This window comes from Lucilia cuprina, chromosome X (assembly GCF_022045245.1).
Source record: "Lucilia cuprina isolate Lc7/37 chromosome X, ASM2204524v1, whole genome shotgun sequence".
NCBI classification, from domain to species: domain Eukaryota; kingdom Metazoa; phylum Arthropoda; class Insecta; order Diptera; family Calliphoridae; genus Lucilia; species Lucilia cuprina.
This window is the reverse complement of record NC_060949.1, coordinates 13448119-13468138: the sequence shown is the minus strand read 5'-3', so window position 1 is coordinate 13468138 and position 20020 is coordinate 13448119. Positions and strand designations below refer to the sequence as shown.

Below are 20020 nucleotides of genomic sequence, written 5' to 3'. Positions count from 1 at the left end.
AAGTTGTATATTGTATCTACTAAAGTACAGTAACAGTGACTGTGAACAGATCTTTGCAGCAAGTCATAAGTTTATGTTCTCAATGTCAAAAGATAAAAAAAATCAACAAATATTAAATTAATTAAACATGCGAAATAAACCAAAATTATTTCTTTGAATTTTCAATTCTTTTATTTTCTTTATTCCACATTTTAAACTAATAAATACTTGTTTTAAATAAAATTTTAGTTTTTTGGTTTTTGTAAACAGTTGTTTGTTTTTCATTTCAGTGTTACCACTTTATCGTTTTTTATGCTAAAATCGTTTGAATAGAAACAAAAGTCATCTCTATGAAGAAAACAAACTTTTTAACAAACTTTTTTCAACTTTATCAAACTTTTTTTCAGAGTTGCATGGAAAGGTACTTTTTTGTGTATACACGTGGATAAGAAAATAAAAAAATATAAACAAAGAAGAAAATACATAAAAAACGTAAACAAAAAGATAACAAACCATAACAAACTCATTGATATATTTGTGAAATATTTAAATATCCAAATAAAAATTAAAATCCTCTTTGAGCACTAAATCTGAAATGTGTTATTAATAGCGAATCGAAAAACGAATCAATCTAAGTATTAAGTGTTCTTCAAAGTACTTTCTATGAAATGCTGTGATGTAACAAACTTTGAAGATTTTACAAATTTAACAAAGGTGTTTATGCTTAAATAATTAAAAATGTTCGTTGAGCAGGAAAACTATAATATGTGCTCGATAGGGTATTAATAGACAAATCGAACCGTATAAAGATTTTTTTCCTGAGTACTTGATATTAGCCGGTATACCGTAACAAACTTTGGCAAATTTGCAAAATTTAATGAAAAAGTTTTTATACTCAAAAATTTTAAAATATTCGTTGAGCAGCAAAACCAAAATATGTCATCGATAGGAGATCAATAGACAAATCGAACCGTATATAGATTACTTTCCTGAGTACTTGCTATTAGCCGGTATACCGTAACAAACTTTGACAAATTTTGCAAAATTTAATGAAAAAGTTTTTATACTCAAAAATTTTTAAATATTCGTTGAGCAGCAAAACCAAAATATGTCATCGATAGGGGATCAATAGACAAATTGAACCGTATATAGATTTTTTTCCTGAGTACTTGCCATAAGACGGTATAACGTAACAAACTTTGACAAATTTTCAAAATTTAATGAAAAAGTTTTTATACTCAAAAATTTTAAAATATTCGTTGAGCAGCAAAACCAAAATATGCCATCGATAGAGGATCAATAGACAAATCGAACCGTATATAGATTTTTTTCCTGAGCACTTGCTATAAGGCGGTATAACGTAACAAACTTTGGAAAATTGGCAAATTGACAAATTTAATGAAAAAGTTTTTATACTAAAAATTTTTTAAATATTCGTTGAGCAGCAAAACCAAAATATGGCATCGATAGGGGATCAATAGACAAATCGAACCATATATATTGACTTGTAACCATTTGTATCGCAATGAAACTCAACAAAACTAACTGTTATTTAGAAATATATCCTTTTCCCAAATTTACCGAGGATCGGCCCATATTTGACCTATATAAAGCCTCATTTAGAAATTTTAGTTTTTTATCAAAAAATGGCTTAAATATTTTGGAATTATGGTAATATTCAACATAAAAGTTTCTTTACAAAAAATAAATATTTTATAATAGTAAAAATTGTAAAAATATACTCATGGTGTAGGGTATCATATGGTCGGCCATGCCCGACTATACTTTCCTACTTGTTTTTTCCTGAGTACTTGCCATAAGACGGTATAACGTAACAAACTTTGACAAATTTGCAAAATTTAATGAAAAAGTTTTTATACTCAAAAATTTTAAAATATTCGTTGAGCAGCAAAACCAAAATATGCCATCGATAGGGGATCAATAGACAAATCAAACCATATATAGATTATTTTCCTGAGTACTTGCTATTAGCCGGTATACCGTAACAAACTTTGACAAATTTGCAAAATATAAGGAAAAAGTTTTTATACTAAAAAATTTTAAAATATTCGTTGAGCAGCAACTAAAATATGTCATCGATAGAGGATCAATAGACAAATCGAACCGTGTATAGATTTTTTTCCTGAGTACTTGCCATAAGACGATATAACGTAACAAACTTTGGCAAATTGGCAAATTTAATGAAAAAGTTTTTATACTCAAAAATTTTAAAATATTTTTTTAACAGCAAAACCAAAATATGTCATCGACAGGGAATCAATAGACAAATTGATTCGTTTATAGATTTTATCCCTGAGTACTTTCCATAAGACGGTATAACGTAACAAACTTTAGAAAATTGGCAAATTGCAAAATTTAATCAAAAAGTTTTTAGACTAAAAAATTTTAAAATATTCGTTGAGCAGCAAAACTAAGATATGTCATCAATAGGGGATCAATACACAAATCGAACTGTGTATAGATTTTATCAATGAGTACTTTCCATTAGCCGGTGTACCGTAACAAACTTAGAAAAATTCGCAAATTTGATGAAAAAGTTGTTATAGTACAAAATTTTAAAATATTCGTTGAGCAGCAAAAGTACAACATGTGATCGATAGGGAATCAATAGACAAATCGAACCATGTATAGATTTTATCCCTGAGTACTTTCCATTAGCCGGTGTACCGTAACAAACTTTGAAAAATTTGCAAACTAAATGAAAAAGTTTTTATACTAAGAAATTTTAAAATATTTGTTGAGCAGCAAAACTAAAATATGTGATAGCGGATCAATAGACAAATCGAACCGTATATAAATTTTTTTCCTGAGTACTTGCCATAAGACGGTATAATGTAACAAACTTTTGAAATTTGGCAAATTTAATTAAAAAGTTTTTATACTAAAATTTTTTTAAATATTCGTTGAGCAGCAAAACTAAACTATGTCATCTTATGGCAAGTACTCAGGAACAAAATTTATATACCGTTCGATTTGTTTATTAATACCCTTTCGATTACATATTATAGTTTTGCTGCTCAACGAATATTTTAAAATTTTGTACTACAACAACTTTTTCATTAAATTTGTGAATTTTTCAAATTTTTTTTACATTATACCGTCTTATGGCAAGTACTCAGGAAACAAATCTATACACGGTTCGATTTGTCTATTGATCCTCTATCGATGACATATTTTAGTTTTGCTGCTCAACGAATATTTAAAAATTTTTGAGTATAAAAACGTTTTCCTTATATTTTGCAATTTTGTCAAAGTTTGTTACGTTATACCGTCTTATGGCAAGTACTCAGGAAAAAAATCTATACATTAAATTTGCCAATTTGCCAAAGTTTGTTACGTTATACCGTCTTATGGCAAGTACTCAGGAACAAAATTTATATACGATTCGATTTGTTTATTAATACCATTTCGATTACATATTATAGTTTTGCTGCTCAACGAATATTTTAAAATTTTGTACTACAACAACTTTTTCATTAAATTTGTGAATTTTTCAAATTTTTTTGGTCTTATGGCAAGTACTCAGGAAAAAAATCTATATACAGTTCGATTTGTCTATTGATCCCTTATCGATGACATATTTTAGTTTTGTGGCTCAACAAATATTTTAAAATTTTTTAGTATAAGTTAGTATAAGTTATATAGTTTTTCATTAAGTTTGCAAATTTGTCAAAGTTTGTTACGGTACACCGGCTAATGGAAAGTACTCGGGGATAAGATCTATATACGGTTCGATTTGTCTATTGATTTCCTATCGATCACATATTGTACTTTTGCTGCTCAACGAATATTTTAAAATTTTTGAGTATAAAAACTTTTTCATTAAATTTGCGAATTTTTCAATTTTTTTTTACGTTATACCGTCTTTTGGTAAGTACTCAGGAAAAAAATCTATATACAGTTCGATTTGTATATTGATCCCCTATTGATGACATATTTTAGTTTTGCTGCTCAACGAATATTTTAAAATTTTTTAGTATAAAAACTTTTTCATTAAATTTTGCAATTTGCCAATTTTCTAAAGTTTGTTACGTTATACCGTCTTATGGAAAGTATTTAGGGATAAAATCTATATACAAATCAATTTGCCTATTGATTCCCTGTCGATGACATATTTTGGTTTTGCTGCTCAAAAAATATTTTAAAATTTTTGAGTATAAAAACTTTTTCATTAAATTTGCCAATTTGCCAAAGTTTGTTACGTTATACCGTCTTATGGCAAGTACTCAGGAAAAAAATCTATACGCGGTTCGATTTGTCTATTGATCCTCTATCGATGACATATTTTAGTTTTGCTGCTCAACGAATATTTAAAAATTTTTGAGTATAAAAACGTTTTCCTTATATTTTGCAATTTTGTCAAAGATTGTTACGTTATACCGTCTTATGGCAAGTACTCAGGAAAAAAATCTATACATGGTTCGATTTGTCTATTGATCCTCTATCGATGACATATTTTGGTTTTGCTGCTCAACGAATATTTTAAAATTTTTGAGTATAAAAACTTTTCCATTAAATTTGCCAATTTGCCAAAGTTTGTTACGTTATACCGTCTTATGGCAAGTACTCAGGAAAAAAATCTATATATGGTTCGATTTGTCTATTGATCCCCTATCGATGCCATATTTTGGTTTTGCTGCTCAACGAATATTTAAAAAATTTTTAGTATAAAAACTTTTTCATTAAATTTGTCAATTTGCCAATTTTCCAAAGTTTGTTACGTTATACCGCCTTATAGCAAGTGCTCAGGAAAAAAATCTATATACGGTTCGATTTGTCTATTGATCCTCTATCGATGGCATATTTTGGTTTTGCTGCTCAACGAATATTTTAAAATTTTTGAGTATAAAAACTTTTTCATTAAATTTTGAAAATTTGTCAAAGTTTGTTACGTTATACCGTCTTATGGCAAGTACTCAGGAAAAAAATCTATATACGGTTCAATTTGTCTATTGATCCCCTATCGATGACATATTTTGGTTTTGCTGCTCAAATCGATCGGTATACTTTAAGGTGGGTATTGGACCAATATTTTTGAATGTTACAAACATCAGCACAAACGTATAATACCCTCCCCACTATAGTGGTGTAGGGTATAAATATATATACGGTTCGATTTGTCTATTGATCCCCTATCGATGACATATTTTGGTTTTGCTGCTCAACGGATGTTTTAAAATTTTTGAGTATAAAAACTTTTTCATTAAATTTTGCAAATTTGTCAAAGTTTGTTACGGTATACCGGCTAATATCAAGTACTCAGGAAAAAAATCTTTATACGGTTCGATTTGTCTATTAATACCCTATCGATCACATATTATAGTTTTCCTGCTCAACGAACATTTTTAATTATTTAAGCATAAACACCTTTGTTAAATTTGTAAAATCTTCAAAGTTTGTTACATCACAACATTTCATAGAAAGTACTTTGAAGAACACTTAATACTTAGATTGATTCGTTTTTCGATTCGCTATTAATAACACATTTCAGATGTAGTGCTCAATTATGCTTTCTATTTTAAATTAACGATTATAATTATGTTACAAGTACAAGTATTGTTTATTTTCAATAAAATGTGTAACAAAAGAGATTTTGATAATTTAAACTTTTGAACTAATAAACATAATAAAAGTTTTGTAAACATTTTGGATCGTTGAAAAATCTCAAAAATATACAATCATACATTAATATTTTTTTGTTTTCAAATCATGCTGTAACAAAGGTTGTCACGGATTTTTGTTTTTATCTCCGTTATTTATAGACGGATTTCAAATAGAAACTGGCCCAAAGCATGTCTGACAGAATTATTAAGAATTTCGATCTCGAGATTTCTGGTGTCATCAGAAAATTGATTTAATAGACACACAGACGGACAGACAGACTAACATAGATTAATCGACAACAATCTATAAGGATCTAGAATATACATACATATGTAAATAATATGGTCGGAAAATATTATTGTGGAAAATACAAACGGAATGACAAATTATATGTATATACCCTTCTCTCGAAGTAATACAAACGTCTAAGGCAAAAAAATTTTAATCGTTTATGTAAAAGATTTTATTACTGAACGCTTAACTATTGGACAAGATGTTGAATAACGTTTCGAACATTTTTTTAATATTAAATTTATTATATGTATATTATAAAATATCTAAAGAATACAAGTTACAAAATACATACATATATAGAAATATGGCTTAAAAGTAGTTATTTTTATTAATTATAACTTTATACAATTGTTTTGTTTTATTCGTTAAGGTTATTTTCATAACATATTACATTGTTATATCCCTTAAATTATATCTGACATTAACAAGTTTGCCAGAATATAGTAGGATATACATATTAAGAATGTAACACAGTTATATGTAATAAAAAATAATTAAAATTAAAATAAGCATGCAGTCATACGACTACTTGTTATAACAAAAAAAAAATACATTATTGAAAGTATACTAATATATTAATATACATATAACATATATCAATTTAATAAATAAATATCAATTTTTAGTTTTAACAATAAACATATTTTTGGAATTTAGTTTTAAAATTGTCTAAGAGAGCAATTTTATTCATATTAGATATTTCTTACTAGATGTTTGTTTTAATAGAAGTCCGCTGAAGTATTAAAGATTGTGTTGTATTTTGTAGTTTAAAAGATACTTTTTATTAAATTTTTTTATTAGAGAATAAAGTCAATTCTCTCATCTAGAAATTTTTGTATAAATTAATATTTAGTAAAATTAAATAATTAGTAAATTATTATTTCATATTTAATTAAATATTAAAAACTTGATTTCGATAATTATTATTTTCAAATTTAAAATATTTTCAGACTATATGCGGAACCCGAAATTTAATAAACTGTACTCGTTGAAAAAAATATCTAGTTAAATTCCAATTAAGTATTAGTCATGGCTACTTTAAAAATAGTTTGTGTCATAAAAAGAGTAACTGGTAAAGTTTGTGTTTCTACGCGTTCAAATGTTGATGTTACTTGGATTTCGTGTTCAGTACCCTTAACACGATCCACTACCAAAGTGTAGGTGCGTGTACGTATTGATGTTGTTGAGCTAGTTACTGTTAGAAGGGTTGTAGTGGGGGTGGGAGTGTTGCTGGTGGAAGTGACAGGTACTTTAATTTCCGTTAATTTTTTTTGGTGGCGTTGCCGTTGCCTTTGGCGTTTACGTTTCTTTTTTTTATTTGACTTTTTCGTTGTAGTAATAGTTGTTGGAGTTGTTGAAATTTCAAGTTGATCCTTATCGTCGTTTATGTCATCTGCTAGTGGTTCTGTAGTATATTGCGAAATATGTTCATGTGAACTTGATTGTTTCTCCATCGCTAAGGTCGTGGTTTCGAACTGATTATTAACATCGGGTTCACTCTTAATGTTGATGTATGGTTTTGTGGAGTTGTTGATTGTGCTGATGGCAGTTGACATTGTCGTTATATTATTATTCCTCCTCAGTAGTTTCTTATGCTTAATTATTTTTACACGTTTTCGTGGAAGGAAGGTTTGAGTTGTATCCAACTCAAGTGACGTTTTCATGTTTAATTTTGTTGGTACAACTTTTCTTCTTATTATTAACTTGCGACGTAATTTTGGTTTTTGTAATGAAACATTATCTTCTGTTATGCTACGTTTTCTAAGCTTATGAAAATTTGGATTTTTTTGGAACTGGTATTTAGTTTGAGTTTGTGCCAATATATATTTGCCGATTGTTTGTATTTGCCCCGTAGAATGTTGTGGATAGTGACGTGTTAGCGTTGCATTTATTCTGACCTTTGTCTGAAGCTGGGGGACAAACGGCTTAACAAGGTCAGTTAAGCAAAAAAATGTTTTTTACTGGAATTCTCTAGAATGTCTTGAATATAGGAATCCAGGCTTGGCTTTTGATCTCTTGCTTCTGTAGATGATACTGAAAGTTTGAGAGTATTTGTAGCTGCTGCTGATATTTGTGTATTATACCATAGACTAACATCTCCAACGATACTTTCTAGTGACTGTGTAGCCATGTCATCAGCCTTACTTTCATATGTTAGCTCATTTTCATTTTTGTCTTTACTATCCAACAAGATTATTTTTGGAGGCAGTGCCCAATATTCGTAGACCAGTTCACTGCCTTCATTTAAATAATCTATGCCACTATCTATAGTATGTGCATGACGTTTGTATAAAGTTGAGTCAGGACGTATTTGAACAGTTGACAAAACGGTGCTAAATTCCCCGGGTCTTCTACCAGATACATACAATGTTATGACACTGCTCTCGTTTGGTGGATGGGAATCAGCATTATTGTTTTGTTTACGTTTATGGGTTTTGTTACTTTTACGTGTTTTTTTTCTACCTGTCTTATGTGTTTGGGCTTGAGCTTGAAGAGCAATGTCATCTAAGTCCACGGAACTGCTGCCTACAGAAAAGTCATCATCTTCATTTAGCAAAATATCACCATTTCCTGAGCCACGTATGTTATTTGACGCTTCCAATTCTTGCAAATTATCGCCGCTTAATAAGAATTGTGGGGGCACTGAGTTTAGTATAGCATTAAGGGGAAAAGATGGATCTGGTGCGGGTTGTTGGATTTGTTGCTGCTGCAAATGTTGTTGTAATAAAAGTTGCTGCAAAAGTAAACTATTGACCACCGGCTGCTGTTGTGCTACGGTGGGTGTAGTAACAATTGTGTCGGTTATAAATTCAGTTGCTGTTATTGTTTGGGCTGTTGTATCAAATATGGTGGTTAATATTTTCTTTCCCTGAAAGGTAATGGGAAGTACTGTCGATTGCCCCTCAAATACTGTAGTTACATACGTGGAAGCGTGGGTTTTATACTCGGTAACGGGTGTGGCCGGTTGGGGAGGTCCAACAACGCCAGGTTGTGAAAGGGCTCCTCCTAATGCTCCTAATATAGGATTAGCGGCTGGTAGACCTACATTACCCAATAACAACTGTGAAAGTAAAATATTGGCCAATGGAGCATTGGCTGATATTTGTGGTTGCTGCGTGCTTACCACTTGCTCCACTGAGTATACTGTGGAAGGCAGAACATGAGAAAAGGAAGTTTTACGTCCTCGTATTGTAGTTGGGGTAAAAGTTATGGTAGTGGTAGGAGTTTCATGTAATACATATTGTGTAATTTCTGTGGCTCCATTATAATTAACTGACGAATCTTCTCTAGTCAGGGCCAACTGTGGTACACCATTGCTACCAATTGTTGTGGTGTACTGCTGGGGCCCTAAAACTTCTGTACTGGTTTTAGCTGTAACCACTTGTTTGTATTCGGTAATCTTGCCGTTTACAACCGGTATAGTAACTTCTGCGGGTATAACATGAGTAACAGTTATTGAGCCACTGTTATCAATAACTAAAGCTTCATTATTATTGTTATTGTTGTTGTTGCTGTTATAATTATGATTATTCCTAGGTCGATTACGACCCGAAATATTGTTATCTCTAGTGGATCCCGAGGAAGGGCGTGAACGTCCCGAAGAGCTGGATGATGAACGATTTCGACCTGTAACCGAATTTCGAGAAGTTGTGGTTGAATCTTGGTTGTTGAAGCTTTTTAATTTTCTTTTACCACTTGAGGAAGATGAAGTTGAGGGTGATGTAGAACTTGGCAAACGTCGTGTTGAAACACTACCACTCCCAGGCTGAGGTCGACGGAATGCAGGACGTTTAGCAGAAGTTATAACTTTTTGTGTAGTGCTCGTTTGGGAGGAATCTTTTTCACGTAAAGTAAATTGAGCTCGGCCGTTGTTTCCAGTAGGACGGGTGGGTCGTATTGCAACCTTATGGTTAGATGATGATGATGTAGTTGCTGGAGATGTAGTAGCACTTATGGTAGATGAAGCAGGCGAAGAATGTCCGGAATAACGAGCTCCAAACCGTGTACGTGTTCTTTGAGTTGTAACTTGCACTTCCTTAACTGCACTTACATCATCTTCATTACTTTTAGTTTCAGCTTGCTGTACAGCTTGTGAAGCTAATTTAGGCCTTCTAAAACGTTGGCGGAAATTGCTGCGATTCTGCTGGTTGCTATCAGCTTCGCGCTTCTTACGATTTTTTAGTTTTTCTTTAACATCTGTTTTATAATGGGACCTTCTTCGTCTTTTTACTTCGTCTTCGTCGTCATTCTCGGAATCCTCTTCATCATCTTCATCGTCTTCGTATTCCGAATCATCATTTTCATTATTTTCGTTTGTGTCTTCTTCCGATAAATCCTTATTTTCTTCAGTTGTTACCGCCTGTTTTTGTACACCGAATATATTACGTGGTGGAAATAGTGAGTTAGTAGGTCTAAGTCTATTTTGAGTAAGTAATGGTTGGTAACTACGAGTTTTTGGTTTGTTAGTTGTAGTAGTTGTGGTTGTAGAAGTTAAAGAAGCCGAATTAATATTATTCCGTGATCGTGCAATTAAGGGATTTCTTCTCAATGTTACTCCTGAATTGTTGGGAGAATTAGAATTAGGTTGGATGCGAGTGGGTGTGAATCCTTGGGGTCTATTAAGCGGCCTACGTAAACGTAATAAAGGATTATTTTGTCTTCTATTACTTTCGGTAGTTATATTTTCTTCATCATCGTCCGATGAATCATTTTGATCTAGAGAATCGCCCTCTTCTTGAGAGTTCAATGGGTTTGTTGTTGAAGCATCGGTAATTGAAGATATATCTCCTAAATCTATAGTAGCAGTGGGTTTAACTCTTAGTCTTGAATTGTTAGGAAAGCCCGTTGAAAACAAAGATGGTCGTGAAAATGATGGTCTTATTGTTGATACTGAATTTCCTACCCTTCTGGAGCTGGATCCAGAAAACGAACCTCTGGCACTAGATGAAGATGCATAACGATTACGAGATGCTGTTGAACCTAGAGTTGAAGCATTTGGCAATCCTGCTGCCACAGATGATTGTTTGTTTGGTCGTTTAAAACGTCTGGTGGATGAGGCAAGCGATGCAGATTGGCTGCTGGCACTACCACCATTGACACTTCCTCTACGTGAGGATGAAAAACGATTTATGGTTTTTAAAGCGGGTGTAGCAGTAATTGTAGGTGTAAAATCGCTTCTTGTTATTATGGTGGCACTACTATTCTTTTTTGGGGCAAATTGTGGCCGATTTCTATTTGAAAATGGTTTCAATGGAGAAATAAATGATGGTTTTTTTGTCTGGAATGGGAAACGTAGTTTTTCATCTGTTTTCGAATAATTATCTTCATCTGCGTTTTCTATTTCTGTCTCAGGTTTAGTTGTGGTTTCAATTTCCTGCTCAAAAGATGTATCTATAATACTGCCTTCCACGTAAGGCATTAAACTACTACTTCGAAGTTCGACTTGCTGGGTTGCTGGTATATTTTGATTACCATTTGTTGTACTTGTTGGATTGATTTCGACCTCTGACGGAGACTTTGTACTCTCGAATATAAAGCTGGAAGTGCTTTCTATAATTTGAGCGTAACGTTGATCTATAACTGTTCCTATAACTTTGCTTTGATACAATGTCGTTGTTCGATTTGAAATACGTGTACCTTCAATTAATCGCACCAAACCCGTCTTATATTGCTTTTGTGTTAGCCCATCTACACCAGGAGATGCTATAGAACTTTCACTGGACACTGTGGCTTGAATACGTCGCTTTTCCTCATTTATAAGTAGACTGGATGTTGAACTTATAATTTGAGTGGTTATGCCATCTGAATTTATCGACGGTTTAATTTCTGTTGTAAAGAATATGCTGGAAATACCATCAGCATCAATTATTTTTTTAAAGTCATATAAAATTACTCCAGTTGTTGAAGATTTGTTCTCAATTTGGGTTTTTGTATTTGGCGGTGCAGGTGTGAGTAATGTTGATTCCCATTCACCGGAATTTGATAAGGTAACAGTAGGTGTTATAATATTGGTTACAGTTTCAAAACGTGAATCTGTTATAGTCTTATCAACTTCATATGATGTTGTGTAATACGTATATGTTGTATAGTATGTGGTGGGCTCTAATAAATTTGTTGTATATTGGTAGGAAGTCGAATTATTTGCTATTTCTGCCTCCGCAGATTGAATTAATATATTTAGGTTTTTATCGCTAGGAACCTGCACAGTTGTTTCATTTGGCATAGATGTTTCAGTCATTTCAGCTATATCACTGGCCCTTTCAGTTGCGATATCTACACTTTTCATTTCTGATTGAACCATAGTTGGTATAATAATATTTGATATAGTTTCTTCACGACTTAAGGTCGTTATTTGACCTTCCCTTGCTAATTTTGTCCAATATGTGAAGGTCGTGAAATATGTAATGGGTACAGAGGCACCCTCTAAATCAATTGTTTTTGAAGGCTTTAATGTTTCAGTTACAGTGTTTGTCATTGTTTCCAAACGACTTATTACATTGGTTTTATCTCCACTGTACATAGTGGTATAATAGGTGAAAGTGGTAAAACTTGTTTGTAAAAGTAGGGTTGCTGAAGGTATTATTTCATCTGTATCAGTATTACTTTCAGAACTGATTTGATCTTCCAATACGGATGGTTTATCGTTATAAATCTTTTGCGATGCTTCCAGATTGTTAATAATTTGCTTTTCCCCAGGAGAACTGGATGAACGTACATCAGTAACCAATGTTATGGCAGTAAGATCGCCAAGATCGGGTATATTTGGTAAAACAGCCACATCATTGGCTGATAGAGTTGCGGAAGAAGACATTGCCGCATTCTTGTTTTCACTAAAGGATTTATATGTTAAACTATTTTCTGCTTCAATAATTTCATCTTTTGACTGCTGCATATTTTTATAAGCAATTAAGGTGGGCAAAATTGGTTCCGCCTCCACTGAAGCAGAGGTCGAAGATTTCTTAATATTTGTTATAACTTCAGTGTGAGACATTATATCCGTTTCGCCTTCAGCAAATATTGTCGTATAATACGTGTAGGTGGTATAAAATGTAGCTAAACTTTCGGAACTCTTACTGGATTCTATATCAGCATCGTTTTCAGTTTGCATGTGCTCATCTGTACGTATAAGGCTCTCAACTTCTGAGGGAACTACAAAACGTTTAGTAGTTTCAATTTCCAAACTAGTAATAGTTGGATTAATTTCATTATCATTTAAATTTGCAACAAGATTTGTAGATAGAGATTCTTTAGAAGAACTTATACCCAAAGTTGATGTCATAACATTAGTAACTACTTCTGTATGGCTAGATATGGATGTAGAATCATCATGAAAGAAAGTAGTTAGATAGGTGTAAGTGGTATACAATGTTTTATAAATCAATTCAATTTCTTCGTCATCTTCATCATCTTCCTCTGAATGGCCCGACGCTTCTTCCTCTTGTTCTTCTTCTGTTTCATCACCAATTGATCCTGAATGTTCAGTAATATCCTGATCTATATTTTCAGTAATATCTTGATCCTTGTTATCCTCTGGAGGTTCGGTTTTATTGTCCAGTAAAATTTCTTCATTTGTATTTATAACAACTGCAGCATCTGTTTTACCCACTCCATCAAACATTTCTGTTACCTCTGTTGTAGGAAGCAAATGTTGGCCTTCTATTTTTTCTACACCAGTATTAACTGAAGAAGAAAGGCTGACTTGATCGACAGTTGTAGACTGAATTTTTGACGCATGTATGCAATAATATTTAGTGGCTTCTTTAATTTCAAATGTTGGATGAATTTTATGTAAAATTTCAGTTTTTAACTCCGATTCATTTATGGTGGTAACAACTGTTTCAAAATTTGTTACCGTCTTTGGTAATTGAGTTAAAAATATTTGTGATGTACTTATGCAATCTATAGGAATATCGTCCATATTGGGATCAAATTCTTTAATTAAAACATTGGACAATATATTGGATGTTTCAATTATATCTTGGGAAGATTGCTTTGAGTCCGATTTTAGCAGAGTATCTGAATTGCTAATTGAAGTATCCAAAATAATTTCGGATGACATCAGCTTTGGGTGAGCAGTGGTAGTTGTTTCAACAATTTTAACATCTTTTGTATTTACCTCAATAGTTTTATCTAAAGTAGACAACGATTCATTTACGGAATCTGTTAAAGCTACCGCTGTCGAAGTAGCACTTACAATGTTAGAGCTTGAAGTATTTAGTGCAGATATCGATGACTCTATGTTTGAACTAGTTTTAACGGGTTCAACAAAATTAGCAAATGGATCATCTTCAAAAAATATAGTTGTGGCTCCTCCAAATATTTGGACATTTGACGTTTCCAGATGTGGTATATCTTCAGAGGTTTCTGCCGTTATTACAATAGTAGTGTTGATGTCAGTTGTTGAGTCAATTTTTATTTTATCTGTATCTTTATTGGCATTAGCCAAGGCATTATATATTCTCAAGACCTCTTCATCTGAAGGCCGAGAAAGCATTACAGCTGCTTCTATTGAATGTGATTCAACACTTGACATTTTACTGGCCATTGACGTTATAACAACTTCGGAAGTTGGCAATAATGTAATTGATTCTAAATCCATTAATGTGCTCTTACTAGTAAGAGTAGAAGTAGATTCTTCATGGCTAGACACCAATTGCATTTTAGTAGATTCTGTTTCTAAAGTCATTTCAATCGAAGATTGCTGAGTTATGGTTGGCTCTATAATGTCCTGTTCAATCGTTATAGGTACTTTTGATATATTTGGACCTTGGGGAAAATCAACAGCTAATGTAGCTTCACCCTTTATGGAAGTAATCTGAGCCTTATAATTTACGTTATTTGTGGAAGTACTAGGCGAAAAAACGATTACACTATCACCCACCACTGTAGTGAAATCTGCAAATCCATAATAAGTTACTGTAGCAAAGTGTCTAGTGACTGGGATAAACGGTTTAGCAGGAGATTCTTTTTCACTTAGGACAGTGTTTTGCATTAATTTTTTGTATATTAATTTCGGATTTCGACCAAAAGAATCGTCGTTATCTTCTCCTTCTAAAATATCGTCAGGATTTGAACTTAAATAAGCACTAGGTTCATAATTCTGTTTTATGGTATACGTTGGCAGATCTCCAATAGGTAACACTTTATTAGCTGCCACTTTTCTAGCATTCTCCTCCAAAACTCCTAGTTGCGTTACAAAATTATAAACAGGTTTCGAAACCGTTCCGACCGATACTATCTCATCTACACCTTGAGAGCTTGTAGCTAAGAATGGCTTACTACGCAAATCTACATAATCAGTATTACCTACAAAATCATCATGATGTCGATGATCAACAATTAAATGATCATCTATGGCCTGCCAATCCGGTTGATCCGCATTAAATAAATCGTTATGACTTTGAGGTAAAAAGGCCGGTGAGTCACTGTGCAGTGAAGATTCCCCCACCCAACTTGTAACAACCGAGGGAACAGGTACACCACTGTCATATAAAACTCTCGAACTTTTTTTTAAATATTGGGCATATACTCTGCCATTATCCAAAGTAGTACCTACAACTTGAGTAGCATATTCCGTGGTTACACCTTCTTGTATAAACGTGCGAGCTGTCGATGTCAAGAGTCCTACTTCAGGTCTTACATTAATAAAGCGACCATGATTCTCATTATTCACTAATAAAACCGTGGTTAATTCTTTAAAATATTATTTTATACATTTTCCCATAGTGCAAGAAATTATTCACAATATTTACAATTAAAAATATAATTATGACAAATTTTTAAAGTTACTTGTTTAAAGGTTATATTTAATATGATATGGAGCGAGACAGACAAAGAGAGAGGAAGAAGAATTAGGATTTTTTAGAAGTTCAGTTATCCACAGGATCCACACGTAATATATATGTATATATGTTTATATATATATATATATATATATATATATATATATATACACGTGACGGTTAAAGATAGTCATTTGATTTTTTACATATATAAAAGAAAAAAGAAAAAGAGAAAAAGAAACATATAGACATTTGTTGTTTTTACATATAGAACATATTTACATATAGATATTACAAAAATAATATAGTGGAATTTAAACAAAAACACATACCTTCTTCTTTATCCAAACGTAAAGCAGGCGTTGGTTTGACAATATAAATTTCATCTGAAAAAAATAATAATTATATCAAAATTTGGAGAGATAAAGGAAAAATTTCATTTTATTACTAAATACAATTGGTGTGTTAAAAAAAAAAAAAAATAAAAAAAAATTATCTATTATTTCATTTTAGCCAGTACAAAATTAATAATAAAAGTAAGAGATGTATGTTCTGATATGGCGAATTGTAAATATATACAAATCATGTGCCGTAAATTTAAAGTGAATTTAGTCTATCGGCTGCATTCATAAAGACTTATTTTAGGTATATTATCCAATTGTATGCAAAATTCATATTAAATTTATTTGGATCGGTCCATAATTGACCCTATCCCCATATAAGGTGCTCTTTAAAAAATTAATTAAATGCTTATTACTGGCATATGAATATAGCAATAAAATTCGACACACATAAGTACCATGTGAGCCAAAAGGTCTCTGTCAAATTTTATGTGGATTGGTCTATAATTGACCCTACCCCCATAAAAAGGTTCTCTTTAGAAAATTACTTTAACACTCATTACTGGCCTAAAAATTCGAGTATAGCGATGAAATTCGACTAAGTTTTATATGAACCAATCCCTCTCTATCAATTTTTTAGGATCCGCTTATTAACGACCCTACTTCAATTATAAGTTCCTCGCGAGCCAAAATCTCTATAACAAATTTTATGTGGATCGGTCCATAATTGACCCTACCGCCCATATAAGGTCCCCTTGAGAAAATTACTTTAACGATCATTACTGCCTTAAACATGAGTTATAAAATTCGCTACCGAATTTCATGCAAAATATATTAGTAATTCCCCAAATTTGATTAATAAAGTTCAGAAAATTACTAGCACAGCGATGAAAATCGACATAAGAAAGTTTATACTTAGGAACATAATTCCGAACTTAATGAGGACTGATCTATAACTGACCCTAGCCCTTATAAAATGTTCAGAAAAGAGTTTTGGTTGTTAAAAAACGAGCTTTCCTTATTTAAAATACGAATATACATAATTCAATGAGTTTCGGTTCATAATTGACGCATATGAAGGTTCTTTTTAGAAAATTATTCATACGCTCACGGTTTAAAAATTTACCAAAAATATTTTGTTTTAAAAAATTATTATTTTGTTATTTGAAAAGATCTCATCAGATCATTGACTTAAGCCATATTCCAAGATGTTTATAAGGGAACACTCCTTTTACGGACGTTATGACGGTGGGTATATGAGATTGGGCACAACCGAATATAACACTCTCACTTGTTAAACTTAGTATATTTCATGGACGATTTGTCAAACCTAAAAGAGTCATATTGTCAATGGACATAACTTCCACTTTTAAAAGTGTCATTATGTCCATGGTTTATGACATTATTAAAACATAACTGTAATGGAAAATGTGTAGGATTTAAAAAAGTGGTACTCTTATCCTGGATAGAATCGCTCTTTGCTTCATGTTGCAGAAAGTCATTAGAATTGGCGGACTTCGGCCGGACGCAGGAGTTTTAAACTCCGGTGTATTTAAAATACCGGCTTCGCTATATCAAGTGATAAATGGACTTTTTGTAATCCATGGACTTTATTCCAGTTTTCTCATAGACATTGAGACTGTTATGAAAGTGTAATAACCTCTATGGTTTGTCATAACGTTCATGGACATTATGACAAGCCAACATAAAATAAAGTTGTTTTTAACTTTCTAGTAATATTCTATGGTAAATATACAAATTATTTCCAACAAACCTATTTTTTGATTTAAGTAAACTTTTTTTAAGAAACTGATTAAGATAAAAAATTAAACATATATTTAAAAAAATGACTTGAGCTCAAAATTCATTAAACACTAATAACATGATTAAATTGTACATAAATAACTTTGAAGAAGTGTGTTTATAAAAACCGACTATTGAAGAAACCGTTTTTTCGGTTAACCGAAAATTGGCCATTTCACAAACCCAGTTAGTCGGTTAACAGAGAACAAAAACTCGGTAAACCGGTTAACCGAAATGTATGGAAATCTTTTAAATATATTTATGTTTAGTTGGTAGAAGACATTTTGCGAATTACGATGTATTGTTGAATAAGTTATTTGCAGTTTTTAGTAAAAATTTTTACAGTAATATCCCAGCAATAAATATGAAATTTTTGGTAATGGTCAGTAGTTTTTTATATATTACTTGGTGTGTGTTCATTATCAACCACATTATTTCATTTAGCTGAATAGCTTATTGGAGATCTCAAACAGGAGTTGAACTTAATGTCTCTCAATTTGTAGTTAGAAGCTCTTATCACCGAGCTACTGATCTCATGTTCAAACAAAGCTCTAATTGTCATTAGAATAGCATGTAGTTTTTGTAATTTTTTATATCTTCTGCGTCATTAAATGCAAACGGACACTTTCAGCATTACATTTCGTTAGAAATGTGCCATGTGGTTATTTTAAGCACTACATGTGACTATCAAATTGGCATTTTTAAAACATTTAATTTATTTGTTATTTATTTTCATAAACTTCATGCGAAAATTTATCAAATTTATGTTTAGGCAAAATATCGACCATTTTATTTACAACAGGTAACTAGTTAGTTGAAATGCGGTAATACTAGTGAAAGGTGCAAATTGGCACTTTTCGTACTGAAGGGTACCTAAATGAAAATATATATAGAAGGAATAAATTGACCATGCAATACATATGTATATTTATTACACTATTAATTTACTAAATATGAGAAAAATAGGAAACAATTTTTTGAAAAGGGCCTCAGTTCCCTACCAGCGGTTGGAAATCTTGATCTCCGTACAATACGTAAAAATATTGTCTGCAATCTTTTCGAAATCGGTCACAAAAGTTCCGCAATTTCGAGCTTATCGCGGGGATAATAATTAAAATTTTTGTTAGAGTATTTTTCTGTGTGTATACAAATAGTGAAAATAGGGTTGCCATCCTGGCTGGACTTGACTGGATTATCCTTTTCTACAAGCCGCATATATTTTTTTTTTTTTTTGTTCAAATGATACTTCATGCATATAGAACCAAGTGCTTAATGAATAATATTGTTTATGGGAAACATTTTGGTACTTTTTTATTTGTATTTTGATTGGGTAGCGAATAGGGTATTCAATTGTTCGGGTTTTTATCTTATTCTGTTTATTCGACAAATAATTATTTGAGGTTTTACGTTAGCCTGTTAATAATCTTATAGTTAAAAATTATTCGGTTATTCGAATAAAAGGAAACTGCATGTTACTATTGCTTTTTACAATAATTTTCTTCATATTACACCCTGTAACAATTTTGAAAAAAAGCATTCACACATGGAAAAGTTGATAAGCATGTGAAAATATATTCCACTTATAGAATTGCGTACTCCGATTTTTATGTCCTTATAAAAGGATTTCAAAGTTTAAAAGACTACAAACGAATATCTAAAGTATTTATATGTATTTTATAATACTATTATTGGTATCAAATGGAAGCTGGGAATCTGTACATTCTATCTATATTATTTACCTGTCTCACTTAGAGAAAAAACGAAAAAGAAGTTAAATTTAAAAAAGTTTCATTTTCGACTCAAAAACTTTTAACTACTTTTTTGTGACAAATTTTCTTTAAGATTTTCAATTCCTTCTTAATGATCTTGATGATAAATTATATTATTTCGAAGCAGATGAACTCAGCTTCATTTGAAATTAATATTAATACCAACTTTTTAATATAAATTTGGAATTCCATCTTTTGAAATCGGATGTCCTTTAAACTTTGAAATTAATATTAATACCAACATTTTAATATAAATTTGGAATTCCATCTTTTGAAATCGGATGTCTTTAAAACTTTACAGTCATTTTAAAGGAGCATAAAGGAGCTGATTATGAAAAATTGAGTACACAGAGTTAATACTAATTGTCCAAAGTTTCCTGCACGCATAGATTTTTTCATGTTTGAAAATAATTTTTGCGCGTTTTAT

General features: G+C 31.7%; 1 protein-coding gene across 5 annotated transcripts in view; it reads right to left on the bottom strand.

The window, feature by feature from the left end:
- Positions 1-20020, bottom strand: part of LOC111687833 (serine-rich adhesin for platelets) — a 240311-nt gene that overhangs the window by 188363 nt on the left and 31928 nt on the right. For 4 of the 5 annotated variants that reach the window (XM_046956691.1, XM_046956696.1, XM_046956694.1 and 1 more), the window contains one exon: positions 16013-16066. In XM_046956691.1, coding sequence (XP_046812647.1) covers positions 16013-16066 — 54 coding nt within the window. Of the gene's footprint in view, positions 1-6051; positions 15592-16012; positions 16067-20020 lie in introns of those variants that run through there. The other variant, XM_046956704.1, reaches the window with a different exon arrangement.